Below are 25,833 nucleotides of genomic sequence, written 5' to 3'. Positions count from 1 at the left end.
CTTTGAATTGCATTTTATTTGTTTGAAAGGTGCTATATAAATAAAGTTTGATTGATTGATTGATTGATTGATAGAATGTAGAGGTTTATAAAATGGAAACTCCAAACAGCTGAACCCAACAAGATGCAGGTTAAAAACTGTCAAATACAAACAGTGAAAAAGAGCTCTCCTTAATATTAATGACAACACGCTGCTACTTCAATAAAGACGTAGTGACTTCACCTCTTAAACTCTGCAGCTCCACCAGTGACTCCATCTATACAAACTCATGTTGTGCAGCCAAACACAAGTAAAAATGCAAAAACACTCAAACATGACACAGCTATATTTTTAGGCCTACATGTGCAAAACAGTTGAGCAAGAATAATAAAAGACCTGCATCACTTGCGAGGGCTTCATCATTATGCACATTTAAACAACATAAATGCTATCCCATAATGCAACACATGGACTGTCAGTTACATTACTGCCTTCTACTGGATTGAAAATAAGACTCAGTTCTCCTATTTAATCTAAATGATTATATATAAAATAAAACTAATATATATATTCCCACCCTCATCCCATTCTCTAATATAACTTCTCAATCGAGGCTCTGAGAGAGTGTGAAAGCCTCTCAGCAGCCTCTGCACTTCCTCTCCAGTAATAATCTCTATTCTCTCAGATTTCCTTTCTGCCTCAGCGGCACAGTTAATCACCATGGACAGAAGTGCTCAGAACTTCATCTTGTCCTCACAAAAACAATATTCATCATGCTTCCTACCTGATTAGTTCTCCTTCACTTCTTGAATCTTTTCATTCCTAGCTGCTTCCTCATGGCTCAGCCTTCTCTTGGACCTGATCCTCATGACTTCCATCTCTTTCTTTCTCTTTGGACAGTCTGCTTGCCTCATGTCTCCCCCCACACTGATTACACTGGGGTTCTTTTTCACAGTTTCTGCTGCTGCATGTCTCATCTCCACATTAACCACATATCCCCAAATCATGTCTACACACAAGCCAGCTGTGTCCACATTTCCAACAACGTCTGCACTGAATGGGTTTGGGAACAAACAGCCTTACTGGGTAACTGATATGATCTCAGAATACTTTGTCAGGCAGGATTTCTGATTCAAAGTGCAACACACCAGGGGCCAGATGCATAAAACTCTGTAGATTCATGACTAAAACTGTTTGTACGCATAAAGCCACAAACATGCAGACGCATTCTTTTCATCAGATTTATAAAGCCGTGCGTACGCATGGTTCTGTTTTATAAATGTCAATCATTGAGGAACTGGGCGCACGTGCACGAGCCTCATTTCCACTCCCACAATTAACCATAAATGGATGAAGACACACCCTGAACCAGCCGTTTTCATATCAATTGGTCACCTGCCTCATCAGTCTGTACAGCTGTCAATGAAACAAACGGGAAAGAAGAAGTGCAGTTTCACTAAATTGTGTTGCACCGGCGAGTTTCTCCAACAGCCAGAATAGCTGTCATTACGCGTCACCATTACACGAGGCTGTGCCGCTCTTTATACCATCCATATCATTAATTCATCACGTGAACTGTGAACCATCGTCAGCAGTAATATCTCAGAAATGGAATCAATGTTGTAGTTTGTAACTCATATCTAAACCGACTTTACAAGGTGTGCCACAACTAAGGATAAAATAAAAAGAATAATAAGAGCAAAATAAAATGTTGGCTCCTATGGAAATTAAAGGAATGACAAAATTACACACAAAAGTAATTAATCAATGTTAAATTAATAAATGCGCCTTTGATTGACATTTTACAAATATCTGTGTAAACACCCCAAAAGAACCCAAAGACACACACAATCAGTGCAGCTGGTTATCAACCTAAACAAACAATGTTTTACTAAAAGATTCCGTCTCTCAGCTTATATTTCATCTCCACCTCATCACATCAGCCTCAGATCTCTTAGGAAAAACATGTGTACGCCTGGTCTAAAGTATGCGTGAGGTGTTCACATGGATTTCTCTTTCTTTCTCTCTGTCATCACTGTAGTGACTTGATTTCGACAAAACAAAAAAAACCTAAGCCACAGTGAGGGGCTGCTACCAAGACATGTAACTGACGCGTCGTTATGCGGCGGCTCCATGTACTAAATCAAACATCTTCGGACTTGCGCTTAAGATGTGTTTATTTATCACTGTGCACCAATAAAGCATTTGCTATGCATACACTTATATCTATAACTTGCATGAAAACAAACAAAAAGGCTTAAAGATTAGCCTCTAAACAGCGGTCAAAAAACTGTGTGCTTCTCCCGGTAAGCAGCACACCTGAGGAGTAATTGCCTCCTACTGTGGCAACCAGGGAATGACCTTAACACAGTCATAGATACAAATGACAAATGGCTATAACACTGTAACTTCAAATTTCTTCTTCTTTCTTCTGTTTTCTTCCTGATTTCTTCCCGCTGCCTCTTTCAGGCTCGTCCACCTCAATCTTCCTTCCGCCGTCCTTCTATGGGACTGTCATGACTCAGGGCAGCTAATATAGCAGCTAGCATCTACCTTACTTTTAAACTTGAAATCAGATTTTTGTGCACATTGTGATAACTCCATTTCCACAAAGTAGACATTTCACACGTCACGCAGTTCTAACTGAACCATTTACAATAAGTAACCACTGCATACACACAACACAGTGCACATGTACACATGTTCACTGAGTAAAGGTGCAAATGCAAAGTTTTCTCTGGATTTCAAGAATCGATTATTGATCATTCAAACAAGAATTGCAATTAATCACAACTATTTTATTTATTTTTTGCCCAGCTCTAAAGTTTAGAAGACGGAAACTCCAAACACCTGAACCCAACAGGATGCAGGTTAAAAACTGTCAAATATAAAATACAAAAAAAGTTTCAGTGGTTCAGAGTGAATTATCCAGTGCAGAGTTTTCTTGTTATATGAAGGTTTTAAATGTGTAGCTCAACATTGCTCTGACACAGTCAATGGACTAAACCACTGAAGAAGAAAATAGACTTTCCCATTAAGATCCTCAGTGTGGATCAGCATAATATCAGCTTTATGTCTGCAGTTTAGTGTCACCACAACTGTCACATCATATTAATCTCAGCACAGCAGTAAGAAATGGTGTCTGACCTCAGAGTCTCCAGTCTACAGTGTGGACTGAAGACTCTGAGGTCACCTGCATTGATCTCTGTGTCCCTGTGTGTGTGTGTGTGTGTGTGTGTGTGTGTGTGTGTGTGTTTTCTGAAGGATCAATATCAATCATCAGACATTATTCATTAAAACACATTAAAGAGTATTATAAAGAAATATTTCTCCTTCATCAAATAAACCTTTTAAACCATTTAAAACAGATATTAGTTGAGAGGATCCTCTGTATACAGGTGTGACTCCTTACCAAAAATTATAAACATTAATTGACTTTAACAACTAACAGTGGACATTTTCTACAGTTTCTTTAAGAATCAGTCATGTTTTATAACTACAGACTAAACTTTGTACAGTAAAAAATGAAAATATGGGAAAAAAATAACTTCATAGATGTAAGTTATGTATGTACATAAATTAGGTTCAGTTGTTAAACATTAAGATCAACAATAGTAACAGACAGTCAGTGAACTGACCTCAGAGTCTCCAGTCTACAGTTTGGACTCTCCAGTCCAGCAGACAGATGCTCCACTGCTGAGACAGACAGACTGTTTGAGCTCAGATTCAGCTCTCTGAGATGGGAGGGGTTGGACTTCAGAGCTGAAGCCACAACTTCACAGTGAGTCTCTGAGAGTCCACATCCGGCAAGTCTGTAATGCAGATAACATACATACAATATACACTTTAATAATAAATATAGATTCTAGGCATTTTAATCACTAAATAAACTAAGATGTGATGAATAGCTCAGTTATCTCTGTTGGCAGAGCTGGTCAGCCATTAATCACAAGGTTGGTGGTTTGAAACTTGAGCTCCTTCTGTCCACATGTCCAAGTGTCTTCGAGCAACACACTCAATCCAAAATTGTACGTGTATGTAAAAAAGTGTGAGTCACTTTGGACAAAAGCGTCTGAAAATGAAAGTAATGTAAATGTGTCATGTTGTGATTTACCCTTCAAATCAAAGTTGAGTTATTCAGTAACTCTCCTCACTCTCTCTGCTGCTGTACTGCAGACTTTTTAATGGGATTCTCTGTTTTGGTTTCATCTTGCAGACAAAGGCAAAGAAAATGGAGTTGCATTTATGCTTCTATAAAGTCCTCAGTGATTGCTTCTTATTTGTCTTAAATGTCTCCTTGCTTTGCTCACTTGAGTCGTATCCTTGTGTCTTAGTCCCTCCCACCTAAGATACAAGGGAGAGATGCAGGAAAAGATGTGAGGGAAGAAGAATCAAGGAAACATGTTTTTGGACGTCCTTTCCTTTCAAGCGTCATCTGAAGTGACGTCAGCTGTCAGTCTACAGGTGTTAACAGCTCTTCAGTGTCTTTTGATGTGCTGGAATTTAAATGTGATGTACTGTCTAAAAAATGAATAATGGCGTACAGTTACCACTGCCAGCACAGTGATGTAGTGATGTCCTCCAACATGACAAAAGACAACGTGAAACATCTCTGCATGTTTCTTCTGAAAAAAACTGTTTAAGCACTAAAGAAGAAAATAGACTTTCCCATTAAGATCCTCAGTGTGGATTAACATAATATCAGCTTTATGTCTGCAGTTTAGTGTCACCACAACTGTCACATCATATTAATCTCAGCACAGCAGTAAGAAATGGTGTCTGACCTCAGAGTCTCCAGTCTACAGTGTGGACTGAAGACTCTGAGGTCACTTGTATTGATCTCTGTGTCCCTGTGTGTGCGTGTGTGTGTGTGTGTGCGTGTGCGTGTGTGTGTTCTGAAGGATCAATATCAATGATTAGACATTATTCATTAAAACACATTAAAGAATATAATAAAGAAATATTTCTCCTTCATCAAGTAAACTTGATCCATTTAAAACAGATATTAGTTGAGAGGATCTTCTGTATACAGATGTGACTCTTTACCAAAAATTATAAACATTAATTGACTTTAACAACTAACAGTGGACATTTTTTATAGTTTCTTTAAGAATCAGTCATCTTTTATAACTACAGATTAAACTTTGTACAGTAAAAAATGAAAATATGGGGAAAAAAATAACTTCATGGATGTAAGTTATGTATGTACATAAATTAGGTTCAGTTGTTAAACATTAAGATCAACAATAGTAACAGACAGTCAGTGAACTTACATCAGAGTCTCCAGTCTACAGTTTGGACTCTTCAGTCCAGCAGACAGATGCTTCACTGCTGAGACAGACAGACTGTTCTCGCTCAGATTCAGCTCTCTGAGATGGGAGGGGTTGGACTTCAGAGCTGAAGCCACAACTTCACAGTGAGTCTCTGAGAGTTCACATCCATCAAGTCTGTAATGCAGATAACATACATACAATATACACTTTAATAATAAATATAGATTCTAGGCATTTTAATCACTAAATAAACTAAGATGTGACAAATAGCTCAGTTATCTCTATTGGCAGAGCTGGTCGGCCATTAATCACAAGGTTGGTGGTTTGAAACTTGAGCTCCTTCTGTCCACATGTCCAAGTGTCTTTGAGCAACACACTCAATCCAAAATTGTACGTGTATGTAAAAAAATGTAAGTCACTTTGGACAAAAGCGTCTGAAAATGAAAGTTGAGTCGTATCCTTGTGTCTTAGTCCCTCCCACCTAAGATACAAGGGAGTACAAGGGAGTTACCATGGTAACTTAGTCAGCAGAACTAGCTGCTCCGTGGCAGGTTAACGGTCAAACTTAATTCAGCTGCGTGTCAAAGAATGTCTGACGGACGGAAACAGACTCTCAAAAGACGGTTCCATCAAGAGTCTTTTCACACTCACAACCCTTTTATTTAAAAGCTCAGCATTTATAATTTAAGAAATAAAAGTGTGCCAGCGTTATTTTGAAGTTATTTATTTATTCATTCACTCATTTTGTTCAAGCTGTGAAGACAAAAAGAAAATTAAATAAAGTCCAAACCATGACCTTCTGCTGTGTTTAAATGTATACAGTATTAACTGCTTATAGTGATCACAGTTACAGTGATCAGCTGTTTATATGGATCAAAAAGCTCTGAGACAGAATCATTCATATACAACATTTATGCTGTTTAAATAAGTCACCTATAGAAATCAAGTAGTCCACCTACAGTGATCATTTTGTGTCTCTTCATACATGACAACATGTGGAAAAACATTTTAAACCACGTAAATCTATTTTTGTACTTTACTCCCATGATAAGCGGCTGCTGCTGCGTGAACACTGACATCATGACAGAGACAGAAAGTCATTTTCTCTCAATGACAAACGATGTCTACTCGAAGCTTAGGACAATAAAAGGGGTGGGGGGGGGGTGCGGAATTTAAGTTAAATTCACCGCTCTCTTCGCCTGTTCTGCCGCTGGGGAAAATAAGAAACTTGTCATTGGCAAAAGTCAGAACCTGCTGCTTCAAAAATGCTCACAATGCGTTTGAAACAGCTGTACTGTATCATGAAACAGTCAATAAAATTCAGTAACTTTATATTCATGTAGGCTAATAAATATACACATGTCAATTAGATGGTTTTCTGCATGACAAATAAAGAAAAATAAAAGGTTATGATATTATAGTGATATTTGACCCGGACAGACGTCATCACTCTAAGCGGTTTCCACTTATTTATATCCTTCTCCAGTTTCTTTATCTCCAACTGCAACTTAATTTTTAACTTTCAGTGATGCTTGTAAATGGACATTTTGTGAAAGAGAAAATATGTCAAATAGTATGGTAATGTTGGTAAGTTGGTTCTCTTAAGTTGCTGACACCATCATTTTAATTATACATCTGATATTATCCAGTCTAGTGATAATATAACCACAGTCACTGATCTGTCTGCTTGCCTCATGTCTCCCCCCACACTGATTACACTTGGGTTCTTTTTCACAGTTTCTCCTGCTGCACGTCTCATCTCCACATTAACCACATATCCCCAAATCATGTCTACACACAAGCCAGCTGTGTCCACATTTCCAACAACATCTGCACTGAATGTGTTTGGGAACAAACAGCCTTACTGGGTAACTGATATGATCTAAGAATACTTTGTCAGGCAGGATTTCTGATTCAAAATGCAACACACCAGGGGCCAGATGCATAAAACTCTGTGTAGATTCATGACTAAAACTGTGTGTACGCATAAAGCCACAAACATGCAGACGCATTCTTTTCATCAGACTTATAAAGCCGAGCGTACGCATGGTTCTGTTTTATAAATCTCAATCATTGAGGAACTGGGCACACGTGCACAAGCCTCATTTCCACTCCCACAATTAACCATAAATGGATGAAGACACACCCTGAACCAGCCGTTTTCATATCAACTGGTCACCTGCCTCATCAGTCTGTACAGCTGTCAATGAAACAAACGGGAAAGAAGTGCAGTTTCACTAAATTGTGTTGCACCGGCGAGTTTCTCCACCAGCCAGAATAGCTGTCATTACGCGTCACCATTACACACGGCTGTGTGGCTCTTCATACCATCCGTATCGTTAATTCATCACATGGACATCGTCAGCAGTAATATCTCAGAAATGGAATCAATGTTGTAGTTTGTAGCTCATATCTAAACCGACTTTACAAGGTGTGCCACAACTAAGGATAAAATAAAAAGAATAATAAGAGCAAAATAAAATGTTGGCTCCTATGGAAATTAAAGGAATGACAAAATTAAACACAGAAGTAATTAATCAATGTTAACTTAATAAATGCGCCTTTGATTGACATTTTACAAATACCTGTGTAAACACCCCAAAAGAACCCAAAGACACACACAATCAGTGCAGCTGGTTATCAACCTAAACAAACAATGTTTTACTAAAAGATTCCGTCTCTCAGCTTATATTTCACCTCCACCTCATCACATCAGCCTCAGATCTTGTGGTGTATTTTCATTAAAAGTCATTGGTGTGCTTAAAGACAATATTAAGCTATGCATATTGATTTTATAAGTTTATAAGCAATAAGGGCTAGTGTGATACAATTTGTATTGGTGTAGGTATAATCTCATGAACCATATTTAATCACAATGTACGTATAGAGGCACGGTAGAAGAATCATAATCATACACTGGAGAAATTTGAGTGTGTTTGTATTACATGTCACTTTGCTTGGGTCTGCATTAAAGTCTTCACCTTTTAAAAAAATACTCTCTGGAGGAGATCAAGAAATAAGGGTGTAAAATGACTAGAATAACTTATAAAAAAATAAAAGGCCAGAAGACAACTTGGCAATAATGGTGTAAAATGATTCCCGATACTTATATAAAAATTGGATATAATCAGGTAGAATTGAATATGCCAGTACATATCCTCAAACACCTCAAAACCTGTTTTGAAGAGTTTTGACCAACAACGAGTGACGGAGATAAAAGTAACATAATAATTGGTCAAAAATTTGGGAGGGTGGATGATAAGGTGTGACCTATGCCGACCCAAGGGAATAAAAACAATGCCCCAAAGAAAAAATCTTCGGAGCGATTTGGTTCGTTGTAAAAGTGCTGATTGCTCCCCTTTTTTGCCGGCATTAAAGAACACTTTGCTGCTTGGACCTCTGACTCCCTTTTTATTTTCAAGAGAGTTTTTTTGCTCTGGTACATTTTTCTGCAACAATTTGATACAACAATCTCTTAGGAAAAACATGTGTACGCCTGGTCTAAAGTATGTGTGAGGTGTTCACATTCTCACCGCACATTCTGTCTTTATAAATACCAGTTTATGTGTGGGAAATGGCGTGTGCCTGGTTTTTGTGTGTATGTATGGTTTATCCATCTAGCCCCTGGTCTTGTTTCAAACTTTTCTCCGTCACTCATCCTGATCATTCAATGACTGTCAACAACTTACTGGAACTCTTCTATGAAGTGTGAAACATGACACCTGCTAACCATCTAACTCATATTTCCAACAACTTCTTCAGCTGTGTCTGTGAAACACATCCAACAATGATCAATCCATTTCAATCAGACATTATTCATTAAAACACATTAAAGAATATAATAAAGAAATATTTCTCCTTCATCAAGTAAACTTAATCCATTTAAAACAGATATTAGTTGAGAGGATCTTCTGTATACAGATGTGACTCTTTACCAAAAATTATAAACATTAATTGACTTTAACAACTAACAGTGGACATTTTCTACAGTTTCTTTAAGAATCAGTCATCTTTTATAACTACAGACTAAACTTTGTACCGTAAAAAATGAAAATATGGGAAAAAAATAACTTCATGGATGTAAGTTATGTATGTACATGAATTAGGTTCAGTTGTTAAACATTAAGATCAACAATAGTAACAGACAGTCAGTGAACTGACCTCAGAGTCTCCAGTCTACAGTTTGGACTCTCCAGTCCAGCAGACAGATGCTTCACTGCTGAGACAGACAGACTGTTCCAGGTCAGGTTCAGCTCTCTGAGATGGGAGGGGTTGGACTTCAGAGCTGAAGCCACAACTTCACAGTGAGTCTCTGAGAGTCCACATCCAACAAGTCTGTAATGCAGATAACATACATACAATATACACTTTAATAATAAATATAGATTCTAGGCATTTTGATCACTAAACAAACTAAGATGTGATGAATAGCTCAGTTGTCTTGCGGACAACGGCAAAGAAAATGGAGTTGCATTTATGCTTCTATAAAGTCCACAGTGATTGCTTCTTATTTGTCTTAAATGTCTCCTTGCTTTGCTCACTTGAGTCGTATCCTTGTGTCTTAGTCCCTCCCACCTAAGATACAAGGGAGAGATGCAGGAAAAGATGTGAGGGAAGAAGAATCAAGGAAACATGTTTTTGGACGTCCTCTCCTTTCAGGCATCATCTGAAGTGACGTCAGCTGTCAGTCTACAGGTGTTAACAGCTCTTCAGTGTCTTTTGATGTGCTGGACTTTAAATGGGATGTACTGTCTAAAAAATTAATAATGGCGTACAGTTACCACTGCCAGCACAGTGATGTAGTGATGTCCTCCAACATGACAAAAGACAACATTGAATATCTCTGCATGTTTCTCCTGAAATAAACTGTTTGACAAACATCTGCATGTTATATTGCAATCTGAGACACTACTGCATTTTATTTTACAGGAACATCATCTGTCTCATTGTGTTTTGGGGGTTTTTAGTTTTCTGTTTGCTCTGTGTTTCCTTCCTGTGTTCATGTACTCCTCCCCAGCCTGCTTTTCCCTCCTCACTTTCCCTCCACACCTGCCCTGCATCAGCCTTGTTAGTCCTGCCCTGCTCCCTGTGTCTTCACCAGCCAATCAGCTTCTTTCCTGTTCTCCTGCTCCACCTGCACCTCATCCCCTCTTCAGTTTAGTTTTATTTAAATCCTGGGGGGTGTTCCGTCAAGCTGGCTAACGGGATAGCCTGGTTTATTTCAATAAGCCTCGATAATTTAAGTGAGAGTTCGTTCCATCACCGCGGCTTATATGAGTGCCAGCTCAGTTACCATGGTAACTTAGTCAGCAGAACTAGCTGCTCCGTGGCAGGTTAACGGTCAAACTTAATTCAGCTGCGTGTCAAAGAATGTCTGACGGACGGAAACAGACTCTCAAAAGACGGTTCCATCAAGAGTCTTTTCACACTCGCAACCCTTTTATTTAAAAGCTCAGCATTTATAATTTAAGAAATAAAAGTGTGCCAGCGTTATTTTGAAGTTATTTATTTATTCATTCACTCATTTTGTTCAAGCTTTTCTTTGTGAAGACAAAAAGAAAATCAAATAAAGTCCAAACCATGACCTTCTGCTGTGTTTAAATGTATACAGTATTAACTGCTTATAGTGATCACAGTTACAGTGATCAGCTGTTTATATGGATCAAAAAGCTCTGAGACAGAATCATTCATATACAACATTTATGCTGTTTAAATAAGTCGCCTATAGAAATCAAGTAGTCCACCTACAGTGATCATTTTGGGTCTCTTCATACATGACAACATGTGGAAAAACATTTTAAACCACGTAAATCTATTTTTGTACTTTACTCCCATGATAAGCGGCTGCTGCTGCGTGAACACTGACATCATGACAGAGACAGAAAGTCATTTTCTCTCAATGACAAACGTCAATTTTCTTTTTGTCTTCACAGCTTGAACAAAATGAGTGAATGAATAAATAAAAACTTCAAAATAACGCTGGCACACTTTTATTTCTTAAATTATAAATGCTGAGCTTTTAAATAAAAGGGTTGCGAGTGTGAAAAGACTCTTGATGGAACCGTCTTTTGAGAGTCTGTTTCCGTCCGTCAGACATTCTTTGACACGCAGCTGAATTAAGTTTGACCGTTAACCTGCCACGGAGCAGCTAGTTCTGCTGACTAAGTTACCATGGTTACTGAGCTGGGACTCATATAAGCTGCTTTGATGGAACGAACTCTCACTTAAATTATCGAGGCTTATCAAAATAAACCAGCCTATCCCGTTAGCCAGCTTGATGGAACATCCCTCTGGATAAAGATTTATTCTTCAAGTTCCTGTTGCCTGCAGTCTCCTGTGTTTGGGTCCACCTGCTCTGCTCTTCACAACATACCTGACACACAGGGATTTTCAGCCTCATAGAAACTGATATTTAATTAAAATGTGTTTTCTGCTGACAGACAGCAGACTCACCTTCCCTCCCTGACTATATCATCCATGACACAGGCTAAATTAGTAGAAGGAATATAAAAATAAATATCTTTCTAGTGAATGATGAAAGTTGTTTTATGCTTCCTTTATTAATCAGGCCTACAGTGAAAATTTTAATCCAAAATGTTAAATTGACTGAGAATCAGAAAACAAATCAAATCTAAACTTGGGAGTGATATTACACCTGAGTTGGTTCTGTTATTTGTCTCGATATAAAACTGAGATGTTAGTGATGTAATATCAGATCAGTCTGATCAGTTGCTGCGTCTAATCACTACAGATTTACAATAAAGGGTTGTGTCAGTTTGATAAAAGATGAAGGATGGTCTTGTGTACTGTTTACTCCCTCCTTCAGGCAGCCTCCTCTCTCCTCCAAATAGAAATAAGCAAATTCAAACATCCTTCATGATGAGACCAATTTCCAGATCAATTTCCGGGTCACCCGAGGAGAGAGAAGACATGAAATAAGGTCATGAGAAGCACCCATCATATCAGAGCGTCTCCACAAAGTTCAAATGAAATTGTCTTGCTCATAAAACCTGAGCAGCTTCAAACTGAGTCTCTTCAATTATCACCGTGCACTCACAGCAATAAGTGTTATCAGCAGGAAGAGCTTTGTAGACTTTTTATGCCCTGGGTTTCGCCTCTCAGGCTTCATACAAGCTGGTAGCTGCAGCAGATCACAGATATTACATGTATGTGTCTGTATATAAAATAAACAGACACATTATAGAAAGGTACAGCAGGTTCTGTCCACTGGAAAATACTGTTGTCTGTTGTGATGAAATAATGACTCTTTAAACATTTTCAACTAAAACTTCAAACCTGAAGATATTTTGCTGGATTTGTATTAAACCCAAAGGAAGAAAACTAGAAGGGTAACAATAAACTGTAAAATCATTATAAACAAACAGAATAACTGTGTTTACTAATGTGAGGTATAAACACACCAACAATAATAAGTTTTTCTTGCTCTCATAGCATTTGTAACATGTGAAGAACATTTTAAGTGAAGCATTATAAGTCAGAGTCGTCGTGTTCACATCCACAAACCCTCAGTGGGATAGGTGCTGGATACAAAATCTATTCAACTGGGATACAAGGAGAACTCACACACTGGAATCACAGCTCCATTTAAATTTACTGGTAACATTTCAACTGATTACAGGTCTTCCTCAGACAAATACCCACAGGAGGGAAATGAAGGATATTTATATCAAAATGACCAGTGACATAATCAATGTGTCAAGATATCCTCATCACTATGAAAATAAAAACATTGATATGAATAGAAATATGTTTTCCTTGTGATAAGGATATCTTGACACATGTGAATGAGCTGAGCAGTGGATCTCAGAGAGTTTCTTCTCTGATCTGTTCTCTGACTTCAGGAACTCTTGGATCTCCTGATGTACTGAGTGGTCGTTCATCTCCATCAGACAGTGGAAGATGTTGATGCTTCTGTCAGGAGAGATTGTTTGGGTGTTCATCTCCTTCAGGTTGTTGATGGCTCTCTGGATGATTCCTGAACTGTTCTCTGTCTGACCCAGCAGGCCTCCTAAGAGACTCTGGTTGGACTCCAGAGAGAGGCCATGAAGGAAGCGCACCAACAGGTCCAGGTGGCCATTTTCACTTCTGAGAGATTTCTTCATGGCTCTCATCAGGAAGTCATCCAGAGATGAGTAACTGTGTTTCTTTCCCAGGAAGTCCTCCAGTACCTTTGTGTTCCTGTTGGTGTAACAGTGGTACATGTAGACTGCAGCCAGAAACTCCTGAACGCTCAGATGAACAAAGCAGTAGACTGTTTTCTGGAAGATCACACTCTCTCTTTTGAAGATCTCTGTACAAACTCCTGATAACACCGAGGCCTCTGTGACATCAAGACCACACTTCTTCAGGTCTTCTTGGTAGAACATGATGTTTCCTTTCTCCAGTTGTTCAAACGCCAGCCTCCCCAGCTTCAGAAAAAGTTCCCTGTCAGCCTTCGTCAGCTCCTGTGGACTCGTCCCATGTCCTTCATCATACTTGTGCTTCTTCCTCTTTGTCTGAACCAGCAGGAAGTGTGAGTACATGTCAGTCAGGGTCTTGGGCAGCTCTCCTCTCTGGTCTGTAGTCAAAATGTGCTCCAGAACTGTAGCAGTGATCCAGCAGAAGACTGGGATGAGACACATGATGTGGAGGCTCCTGGATGTCTTGATGTGTGAGATGATTCTGCTGGACAGCTCTTCATCACTGAATCTCCTCCTGAAGTACTCCTCCTTCTGGGCGTCAGTGAAGCCTCGTACTTCTGTTACCCTGTCAACACATGTAGGAGGGATCTGATTGGCTGCTGCAGGTCGGGAAGTTATCCAGACAAGAGCCGAGGGAAGCAGCCTCCCCTCGATGAGGTTTGTCAACAGCACGTTGACTGATAACTTCTGTGTGACATCAGACACGACCATCCTGTTGTTGAAATCCAGTGAAAGTCTGCTTTCATCCAGGCCGTCAAAGATGAACAAAACTTTCCAGTCATCGAGCTTCTCTGCTGTGACCTTCTGTAATGTTGGATGGAAAACATGGATCAGCATGAGGAGACTGTACTGCTCATCTTTGATCAAGTTCAGCTCCCTGAACGAAAGCGGAATCACCAGACTGACATCTTGGTTTTCCGAGCCCTCTGCCCAGTCCAGAGTGAACTTCTGCACTGAGAAGGTTTTTCCAACGCCAGCGACGCCGTTGGTCAGAACGACTCTGATGTCTTTCTGTTGGTCAGGTAAGACTTTAAAGATGTCGTGACACCTGATTGGAGTGTCATGGAGGGTCTCCATCTTGGAAGCTGCTTCAAGCTGCAAAACCTCATGTTGGGTATTAACGTCTTCACTCTGTCCCTCTGTGATGTAGAGCTCAGTGTAGATCCTGTTGAGGAGGGTTTCACTTCCTGCTTCATCAGTTCCTTCAGTCACACATTCACATCTCCTCCTCAGACTGATCTTATGTTCATCTAAAACCTCCTGCAGACCACTTTCTGCTGAAAGAGAAGAAAAAAAGGTATAATTAGAAAGAAATATGTCTGACTGTGTTAATTTTCAGCAGGATAGAGGAGGTAGATTCATGTCCTGTTTCAGAGATGATGACATCAGCAGACAGATCTTCAGTCTTACTTTGTACAGTGCTGGTCTGACTGTCTGTCTGCAGTCCAGGTCTGGTTCTGGATCTTTCTCCGCACTGGGGACAGGAGGAGTCTCCTGATGGAGCAGACTGGTCCCAGTATGAGGTGATGAACCATCTCCAGAGCCTGTGTATAAAGCTGGAAGAGACTGGATCCTTCAGGACGTCCTGACACAAAGAAGAGCAGGACAGCTGCTCCTCCACAGAAACACCCCTCCTCTTCCTCTCTCTGTGGACATGAACACATTCTTTATGACACATGACATTAATGGTGGCGCCAACCGACAGCTCATAAGTTGATGCAGCTCTTTCCCTCCATAAACAGTCCAGACTGTCAGTATTTGGACAGTTACACAGTTTTTTGTTCTTCAGGCTCTGAGCTTCAGCACATTCAATTTAAATAAAATAATATATACTACAATTACAAGGGTTCAAAAGTAATTAGACAGACACAACAATGTGCCAGCAAAGGCAGAGAAGAAGAAGAAGAGTGCAAACTAGTAAACATGGATGTAAACAATACAGGATTTAAAATACTAGCTTCAAAAATCGACTTTGCAAATGTTTCATGAGGAGGGAAATGGATTCAATACATTTGTTAGACCACAAGGATTCACACAATGTGTTTTGGTCAGTAAGTCAATGTAAACATGACTTTTGTCTGTTAACTATGAGACTTTAAAAGTCAGGAAAAATAAGCAGGAGGCAACTGAGCAAAACAGAAAAGTCCACTTGTGAAAAATAACAGACTGCTGCTCTTTTGTCTTGTGTTGTGGTGCTGAACAGAGAGCTCTGCTAAATATCTTCATAATGCATCTTTTCATTTGTGTTTCTCTCTCTCACTGTTTCTGCTATAATCTCTCTCCCTCTGTGTCAGTGTGATACAACAGTTTTACACATTTGACTTTTCCCAAACGTTAAATGTCAGACTCAGTTTCCTCTGCTGCAGTGGTCAGTCTGCAGTGATAAATCAGCTGCAGCAGGCTGTTTGTATACATTTCCATTACTTCCTCCCATATTTTGTGTCTTTGAACAGGAACACGTTAAGACACATTCTGTATTGCAGGAGACCAAACACTCCATTTTCTTCCATTTTACCTGCACAAAACCCCGGTGCAGTCCTTTAGTAAATAAGGAGACACAATGTGACTTGTTACTAAATCCTTAGTAAATATCACCCTGGGTTACCTGCTACTACTTTAGATTGTTAGACTGGAAAATCAAATAGCAATAGCAGCCCTGTCTCTGTCTCTGGTTAACATGTACATGAAGATCTGTTCTAGATTACAGCTGAATGGAAGCTAGTTCATTATTTCTTTCCACTGTGTTTCCTTCATATCTACACTACAACCTTAATGAAACCGTCTCACTGAATCATCTTCAGGTCAGTTTACAGTAGAAACAGTCTCTTACTTTGTGTCTGAGGGTCCAGGTTCATTACTGAAGTCTACAGGACGACCTTTAGACCGGTCACTCTTCATAGACAGACGGCTGGATATCAGAGACTCTGCTCCGTCCTCCTCTTCCTCCAAATGATTCATCTTCTGGAGTCTGAGAGGTAAACCAGTAACACTGGAGACACACACACATACACAGTATAATAAACCCAGTCCTTCCTCTCAACTTAGTAGCTTCTTATTAGTTTACATGACTTTAACTACAACCATGTGTGTTTTCCAGCCATCACAAAGATAAACTTTGACTCTGCTTTCAATCCAACAAACAGACTTCAGATAAACATCTGTGTGGTTCTTAACTGTGACTTCTCTCTATTTTAACTGCAGCAGTGTGTCACGTTACATCACTGTGAGGACGCAGAAACCAGGAAAAGAACAAAGGAAACAACGTTTGAAGACGTCAACACTGTGATTTCATATTTTTCTGACACAGTTTAATCAACTAAACAATTAATCAGTAAAATAATCAGCAGATTGATCAATAATGACAGTAATCATTATTAGCAGCTCTGATATTAATACTCACCCTGCCTCAGGCTGTTTTCCTCCTTCTGCTCTGTTGACTTTAAAATGGAGTCTGACTGAATACTTTCACTTTCACTTCCTCTGTTCTTCAGCTTTACTGGAAGTCACGTGTGTGTGTGTGTGTGTGTGTGTGTGTGTGTGTGTGTGTGTGTGTGTGTGTGTGTGACTTCCTCATTGTACTAAAAACAGTTATTTTCTGACGGTTTATTCCAGAAAGCAGGTTGAACAAACTCTGAGTCTAATGTAACAGGGTCAGAAATGCCTTTTGCATGTTTTTATTTGTATGATGTTATTTCACTTTGCATGTTGTTGGTTGACACTTTTACTTGTTTTGCTGTGTAACTTTTTTATTCTTGATCATTTGGTGTGTTTTGAATGTGTTTATGTGTGTTTTAAGTATTGATTATTTTGCATGATGAACTGGGCAGTTATGATACTGGGAGAGACACATCTCCAGTCATCCCACTAATTGCAGAATGAGCGACAAGCTGAGGAACCGGAGGACACGGAACACACGAGCAGACGGCCCGGTTCGGAGAAAGAACCCAGAGACAGAGTCCGGAGCGGTTCGACACGACAGACAGCCACCAGCCAGCGACCCCGGAGTTACCGTGGGACTACATGCAGCAGCCAGTGTCCGCCAACGCAGCTTCACTCGGGTCTGGGTCAGCAGTTGGTCAGCTGTCGCCCAGAAAACCGCGAGTATCCTCCCAGAGAGGCAGACGGGGAGGACTGTAGCTGAAGACAGGAGTGTTCGGCCCGCAGTGGGGAACTCTCTACCCGCTCTGGTATCTCTGCTCGTCCGCAGATCCCACGGAGTTGATGTGAGAACTCGAGTTAATAAAAGTAGTAAGAGCTTATTATAAACATTATTAACAAATGACTAATTATCTCCATATATTTGTACATCAGACACTGAGACAGTTTTGGTAAATAAGCTTTATTGAATAAAATATGACAGATGACAGCGGTGAGTTTACTTATATTTTGTCTGTTTCATGACGTCTTGCCCTGAATTCTTACATATAAAAGCAATGTCAAAGTTGTCCAGCAGATGTCGCCATTTTGACCATCAAATGCTTTGAAACTGAAGCCTTTTCAACAGAACTGCTTCATATTGATTCACTGCTTCAGAAAGCTTCATTTGTCCCATAACTACAGTAAATATTATCAGCTGTACTCACTAGTGTTTGGCAGAGACTCTGCTGTGTGTGAGAAAGTCCTGATGATACAAGTTTATTTTTTCTTCTCAGAGAAACAGGTTTGTCCTGACTGCAGCTCTGTGAGTGTGTGTGTGATGTTGAGAAGAATGTTTTTAATTGCTGATAATGAAACAGCTACAGCAGATCAGTTCCAGCTCAGATGAACAGCTGGAGGTCGACTGATTAACCAGATCAAACTAGTTTTCAGTGTCACATTAAAGTGTTGAAAATCAAAATATTCCCTGTCAGCAGTAGAGCCTTTAAACTGGGATTCATTTTCTTCAGTAAAAACTGAGTCTGAAGAATCACTTTGGATGCTGAGAACAGACATTTGGGATTAATCAATACTAAAAATAATTCTTAGTTGCAGCCATGAATCATTTTCAATAACTCTTTACTGAATGACATGATGGACTTTTATACTTCCACTCCACTACATTTCAGAGGGAAATATTGTACTTTCTACTCCACTACATTTATTTGACAGCTTTAGTTACTTTTCAGATGAAGATTTGACACAATGGATAATATAACAAGCTTTTCAAATACAACACATGACTTTTACTGCAGTAAAGGATCTGAGTATTTCTTCCACTGCTGGTAATTAGCTGCTCACCAGCTACACTAGTTCATCAACTATCTACTATGTTAAGTCAAACTTCCACTAAATCTATCAAAGTACTAAAGCACAACATACTTCATTAATAATTACAGCTGGCTAAATGTGAATAAATATGTTTTATCCTCATTCAAAATCTAGCTGAGGCTTTATTTAACAGTTAATTAGCAGATATTTAAGGTGTAATTTTCATGACATTTTACAGAGAGGAGGGTGTAATTAAATAAACAACCTGATATGCTGATATATCCACTGACACAAAACTACACACTGAAAACTCATTGATTTTATTATTATTCAAATGAGGAACTACATATGAATCTCAGTATATTGACTGCATGCCAACCAAACCATCTTAACACTTTCCCCCATTTCTGTCTGTAAAATGTCCTAAAAATGAAGCTGAAAATGTCTTTGAAATGAGTATAAAGTTAAAATAAAGAAAATCTGCTTCAGTCATCAGTCCACCTCTGTGAGCACATTTGCTTTGTTTTTTGGGAGTTTTACAGCAAACATTCAGACTCTTGATTGTACACTGATACAAAATAAGGAGGAAAATCAACATGAAACAGACGGCTGAGCTTCAGGTCTTCACAGGTTTGTTTGTTTAAACTTCATGTATGAACACAGGCAGGTCTGTTTTATTGGACCCATGAAGACCTCCAGGCTGAGCTGGAATTGTCTCACACGCAGACAGACTTCTACATCATTAATCCCGGGTAGTATTTGCTCAGATTAGGACTGCTCGCTGTGTTTTGAGCACCATGAGATGCTACTGGTTCCCTCCTGAGTCAGTTTGAGTCCAGCTCCACGTCAGCAGAGAGGAAACAGAACTGCTGCTGGACAAACAGAAAACAGAAAAACAGCATCTACAGTCTGACAGTCCAGTGCTGAAACTCCACTTTCTGTCCGCTTCATCTCACAGTTCAAATGATTTTCTACAACACTCCAGATGGATCATATCATCTCATATCTACCTCATTTATGTTTTGAATGACAGAGTTCATTACAGCTACAATAAGGGCAAAAAATATCCTCATTAATAATAAAAATATGTTTTCATGCTGATGTGAACAGATCTGCAGAGTAAAGGTTGGACAGACTGACGCTCAGTGAAGAAAATACAACTTCACTCTGAATATTATTATTAAATACCATGACAGATGAATCTAAACATACGTGTATCATTGGTTTAATGCTGCACCATGTAGATTGTATTTTCTATCAAAATGAGCAGCAGCTACAGAGACACTTAACATCAGGCTACAACATGCTCAGAGATGTCCACTGTCAAGGAATAAGAGTCCAAAACTAAACACTACTAAGATTCTCAGTCTTCCATCAACGTGTTTCTGTGATCAGATGCTTGAATATCAACACTGGACTTAACAGAGCAGCTTCCTTCAACACAACCACAGTTCACAAAACTTCACATCAATAATATGAAGCTTTCACCAAAAAACATCAAAGTCCAAACTGGGTTTAATACTTAACAAGTGAAATAATCTGAGATGAAATCAAAAATGATCAACTGACTGTGGATGTTCATTCATGAGCTTCAGAAACAATATTTGATGGCCCTTTGTGCTTTGATTATAAAGTATATGGCCAAAAGTAAAGGGACAGCTGAGTGGTTCCTTTCCCCTAAAACTGTCTACTTGTGACTCTGCATCACAGGCTGCATCTGTCTGTTGGTTGTGAGCAGTTCAGATCAGATTATATCGTTTTCTGAGTCCTGGAGACATAAAATGATGTCAGCATGCTAACAAATATACGTGTAATGACAATGCTAACATGCTGATATACAGCAGGTATAATGTTGAGCGTCTTCACCATCTTAGTGCAGCATGTTAACATGTTCTGAGGCTGATGGGAACGTCATTCCTTCTGAAGGTATTTGCTCATAAAGCAAAGTATTGACAAATGAAATGTTGAGCTGATGATACATGATGGACAGTCAGAGGATCACTAAAGTTATTAGGGTTCATCCTCTAAGCCACGTCTGCCAGCATGGAGAAAAGTCAACCTTTTGTGTTTGTGCAGCAGAAATATGTTTTTGATGATTTTCTATGGATTGATCTTGTGACTCTTTGTGGGGGTCCTGACTCCCTGGTTGGGAGCCTCATACTTTAGTGTCCTTTTGTTTCCTGGTTTGGTTGAAGCCACTTAGTCTCAATGAAGGAAAATCTTAAAGCTACAGCATACAGTGATATTTTACACAATAAACCTTGATGACAGTTTGGGGAAGGACCTTACAGCAATTTTCAGCTGTCCACATACTTTTGGACATATAGAACATCACAAACATTCAAAGACATTTTTCTGTTCCAAATTCTCTGATTGCAGCTTCTTAAATGTGAATATTTTCTGCTTTCTTTAGTCTCTATGACAGTAAACTGAATATCTTTGAGTTGCGGACAAAACAAGACATTTGATGACGTCATCTTGGACTTTGGGAAACAGTGTATTAAAACAAAAACAAAACAAAACAAAACAAAAACAACAACATGTTCATAGTTTGTTTCCTGTGGGAGGGGCTAAGAAGCATTTATTCTCTCTTTTTTATTTGGGTCCCATCAGCTTTTTCCTTCCTACAAAACAACTATTTAAAATCAAGTTGCTCAAAAAAACAACAAACAAAACAAGAAAAAGCAAAACAAGCAAAATATAAAAATTAGAAATCAAGTGAAATAATTCTACGTTTGAAAACTGTGTTTGAAAAGATGAAAGTAATTTATTATTTAAAAAAGTTAAAATAAATAGCTAAAAATAAAATATAATAAAAATATACAGGACAGACTTTCTCATTGAAGTGAATGGGAAGGTGTGTCCAAGGTTTTGGCTGGTATTGTATATAAAACTGGATGATAAAATATATTAAAAAAGAAGAAGTAAAAAAGCTTTTATCTATGTGAGATTGATCAGTTTTTGTTTTAGTGACTTTTTGAAAGAAAATCTACTTTTGATGCGTCTTTTTGTTGCAGCAGAAGAAGAAGTTTGTTTGATTATTACATCTGTGACAGAAAGCAGGATGTTGTAGTTTGTCACTAAAGAAATGTGGTAAAAAGATCTTTCTCTATGTACGCTCACTAAGAAGGTCATCATCAATAACTGTATTGTTTGAAATACGCCAACTCAGAAAGAATGGATGACTGAAGCTACAGAAATGATGAAGTTAGAAAAGGAAGCGTTTAGACTGTAAAATAATGAGACAGAATCCATGAAACATGAACACCAGTGGAAAAGTCCTTAATGTCACAATACAAATCAATCCAACCTTTTCATTTGATTTGACTTTTTTCTCTTTATTTGAATGAATTGAATAGTTGTTGTCTTCTTCTTCTGTCAGTGCTGCTCTACAGTATGAACACTGCATGCTGCCTGTGCTGTAAGATGTAAGTACAGTGAGAATTGAAGGACATTAATAAGGTTTATGACTGTTATTGTTTGAGGGTAAAGGCTTGCTTCAGATTTTCACATTGTTTTGGGAGCGTTAGAGATGGTAGGACTCAGTTGTTTCTTCATTAACTGTCAGAATTCTCTATTTTCTGTCTTTCTCTTTGTACTTTTGTGAGTCAATAAAAAAAGAAACATGGTGAATTATTACAAATGACATTTTACATAAATATTACAAGACTAGATTTGATTTGAGTCTCGATAATCGTTTTTGCATCTCAGAGAAAAACTAAAGTGTCTCTCAGCAGAACTGTGTTAATCCAAAAATGTGCCTATTAGATATGGCGTACATTAAAAACACTTATTAGGACAACAACAATAATAATGATGATAATAATAATAATAATAATAATAATAATAATAACAACAACAACAACAACAACAACAACAATAATAATAATAATAATAATAGTAAAGATAAAAAGCTTTGTGAAGTGCTGTGTATAGATAGAGCAGAAAGATACATTATACAACAATATAAACTGATAAAAAAAAAATAAGAAATAATACATCATAAAAAAAACACTACAAAACCACATAACTAAGAGGTATTAAGAAAACACAACAAAAACTCATTAATTGAGAGATAAACTTTGGAAACTGAAAATCCAAAATGAGAATGACTAAGAAAACTGACATTGCCACCTCTTGGACTGGACTTCATCACTATGCCTGTGAAAAATAGAGATGAGATGTGATGTTGCTTTTCATTGAAATGTCTTGCAACAGGGCTGGTTACATCCTTTCTCTTAATAGAGCTCCAGTGTTTACTTACAGCCTGATGCAAATGACTTGTTAAATATTGTTATGAGATATAAACTATTCATTGTGACATCATATGTTTGCATATAAAAGCTAGATACCTTTAATATTTACACACAGAGCAACTCTGAAATGTCATCTGGAGCCATGAAGAGCCTTTAAAAGTAATCAATCAAATCTTTACAATCAATCCTAAAACAAACAGGTAACCAGTGAAGTGATGATAGAAATGGAGTAATATGATCTCTTTTCCTGCTTTTAGGTCAAAGTCTGACAGCAGCAGTGTTCTGTGCTGGTTTTATAGATTTTATTTGAATATGTTTAAATGGTGAAAACAGGACTGGACGAGCTGCTGATATGATCATCAAAACTTAGACTGGAATCAAAAATACAAAGTTTTTCACCACAGAACCAAGATACGATGTAGGAACATCATCTTTATTAATACAAAATCCTTGTTTGAAAAGGGGCACCACTTCCCATTATTAGTCTAATTTAACTGTGCCGGGAAGAAACACAGAAACAACTTATCAGTCTCACGTCTGATGTAGTGTGTTACGATGCAGTGATCTAATTCTCTGCTTAAATTGAAGCCACAGACAACGACATGCTGATAAAGATATATTTATTGAATTAAATAATGAACAGTAAATAAATGAGATTTCAATGCAAACAGATAAATGAATAATCAACCAGAATAAATGTTCTAAATGGCATATATGAAGTTATGGATGAGTGATGGTGAAATGTTAAGCGTAATTAACGGAGAATTAATTCTTCTCTTAACTTCTTTAAGGAATTAACCAGAGAGTTCAATTTAAACGACACCAACTCTTAATCATGAAGGAGATGGAGAGCAGGAGTAGCGTTGTTAGGCCTACTTTGCGTGGTGAGTTTCCTCTCGTGAGCGTTGCGGGAGCCTTTAAAGAGAAGTGATGTCGTTACAGCTTCTTCAGGTGATTCTCCAGATCACCACAGGGTTCACCGTTACAAAGACGGATAAAGGTCTTGAAACCTTGAAGAGGTATTGATCCATAGAGAGCGGATCGTTTTAATTGAAGTCTCTGACTGAATGACTTTCTTACTAAATAACTCCAATAATAATCTCGCCGGCCGAACAAAACTATACTTCAAAATAAAACGCGTGAAAGAATTTCAACATAAAATTTGTTTTACTGAAGTAACAATACTGCACGTGCCTTAAAGGGGAAAACAGTTAACTTAGAAGATCACGTGATACAAAAGAAAAAGTGTGGAGAAAATTAAAATGGCGGAAGTCTTCAGGACGCAACGTACGTCTACGTAGCAGAGTATCGGGGTATCAGAGAGAGCGAGCGTAGCCAGCACGCTGTTTTTATCAGGGCTGGCGCTAAGATGGGCCTGTGTGGGTGGAGATAGATGTTCTCCTGCGCAAAAGAAAACACGTGATCTTCCCTGAGTTGATTACATTTCAACCATTCAACAATCTCACCATGATCATCCAGATTTAACCATAAATTGCAAATGTACGATACGTTACTCAAATGTTCAGAGACACACATCTATAATGTAATCACCATCATAATACCTGAATTTAATCCTTTGATTAGGTTAAAACAGAATGTAGTCTTTGTTGGCTATACATCCATTAACACACAAAGTTAACAATCATCAATGCAGCTTAATTAAAACATACTATAGTTATTTAACAAATTACTTTTCATACTAGCTAACATACTTTATAACTACTAGTGTTACTTCTTTGTTTATCAAAGTATCTTTCATACATATCACATTCCTACTGAGTTATATAGAGTTTAATGGCAATTTAATATATATTACAATAATAAAACATTATGCATCATACACTGGGAGAGGTCTGTCTTTAACATTCAACCTCATTGAAAGTTGTCCACTAGATGGCACTGTGGTTCCATTACTATGTAACAATTAAAGTTAGATATTTCTATCTCAGCTATACTTTATAACAGAAAGATCGAGTTGGACTGGTTTAACAGGAATTACTTTGTGACCAATAATATATAGATTACAAGATGATTATATACTTAAGAAACACTGAATCAAACTTCTGGTTTTAAGGAACACAGAAAGGCTTAACTGAATTTACGACAGGTCTGGACTATCTTTATCTGAAGTCACACCAGGGTGAAAGCAACAGGGGAGGATTGCTTTGGAATGTGTGTGTGCGTGTGTGTGTGTGTGTGTGTGTGTGTGTGTGTGTGTATGAGATTAGAAGGTGAAAAGAGAAAATAAAATGTAGGTAGAGTTGTCCAAACTCATCAAACAAATGGATGAGGTTTCACTATGATAAACAGTCTCTCTGCATTTGTCCAAGGAAAGGGTCCTTTAATCCGGTATCCTCTGAGACTTGGGTTGGTAAAGCATGTAGCATCATTAGTGTCATAATTTCCATTTGGGATTGTCCCACACAGTTTGGGGAGAGTTTGGGGTGAGGAGATGGTTCTGTGAGGAGTCAAAACTGACATTTAAATGTGAAGAAAGGGTTCTCAGTTTACCTGAGGGCATTTCCAGATGAAGTTGAATATACACCCATGTCTTTAGAGGTTAGAAGTTATTGTTGATTGAGCCCAGGCCTTCTATGGGCTATTTTGGAGATTGCAGAAAAAACAAAGATCAACTGGTTCTCCTACAATGATTTGACCTGCATGCAGGTTTTCTGGACCAATGATAAATTCTTTCACAATTTAACTGAATGAAATTTGTGGACATCCAATCTGTCACATCTGTCACATCTGGGCCCGTATTTATCAAGCGTCTCAGAGCAGGAAATCACTCCTAACTGGCCAAAAATGATCAGAGTGATGCATCTCTGCTTCTACTTTTAGGAGAAAAAGCCTTTTATCAACTTTCCAAACTTGGTAAATGATTCCTATCTCTGCCAATATTTAGGAACTGCAGGAGATGGAGTTCAGGCAGAGATA

General features: G+C 38.4%; 1 protein-coding gene across 2 annotated transcripts in view; it reads right to left on the bottom strand.

Annotated features, from left to right (window-relative positions):
- Nucleotides 1–25,833, bottom strand: part of LOC121896768 (NACHT, LRR and PYD domains-containing protein 12-like) — a 57,872-nt gene that overhangs the window by 1,942 nt on the left and 30,097 nt on the right. The window contains exons 6-7 of one of the 2 annotated variants that reach the window (XM_042410770.1): nucleotides 9,414–9,587; nucleotides 5,253–5,426 (exon numbers count right to left, since the gene is read on the bottom strand). In XM_042410770.1, the coding sequence (XP_042266704.1) occupies nucleotides 5,253–5,426; nucleotides 9,414–9,587 (348 nt within the window). Of the gene's footprint in view, nucleotides 1–4,053; nucleotides 4,324–5,252; nucleotides 5,427–9,413; nucleotides 9,588–25,833 lie in introns of those variants that run through there. The other variant, XM_042410771.1, reaches the window with a different exon arrangement.

Source organism: Thunnus maccoyii, chromosome 5, assembly GCF_910596095.1.
Source record: "Thunnus maccoyii chromosome 5, fThuMac1.1, whole genome shotgun sequence".
In the NCBI taxonomy this organism is placed as follows: domain Eukaryota; kingdom Metazoa; phylum Chordata; class Actinopteri; order Scombriformes; family Scombridae; genus Thunnus; species Thunnus maccoyii.
Note: the sequence above shows the minus strand (reverse complement) of the source record. Positions and strands in the feature narration are given on the sequence as shown.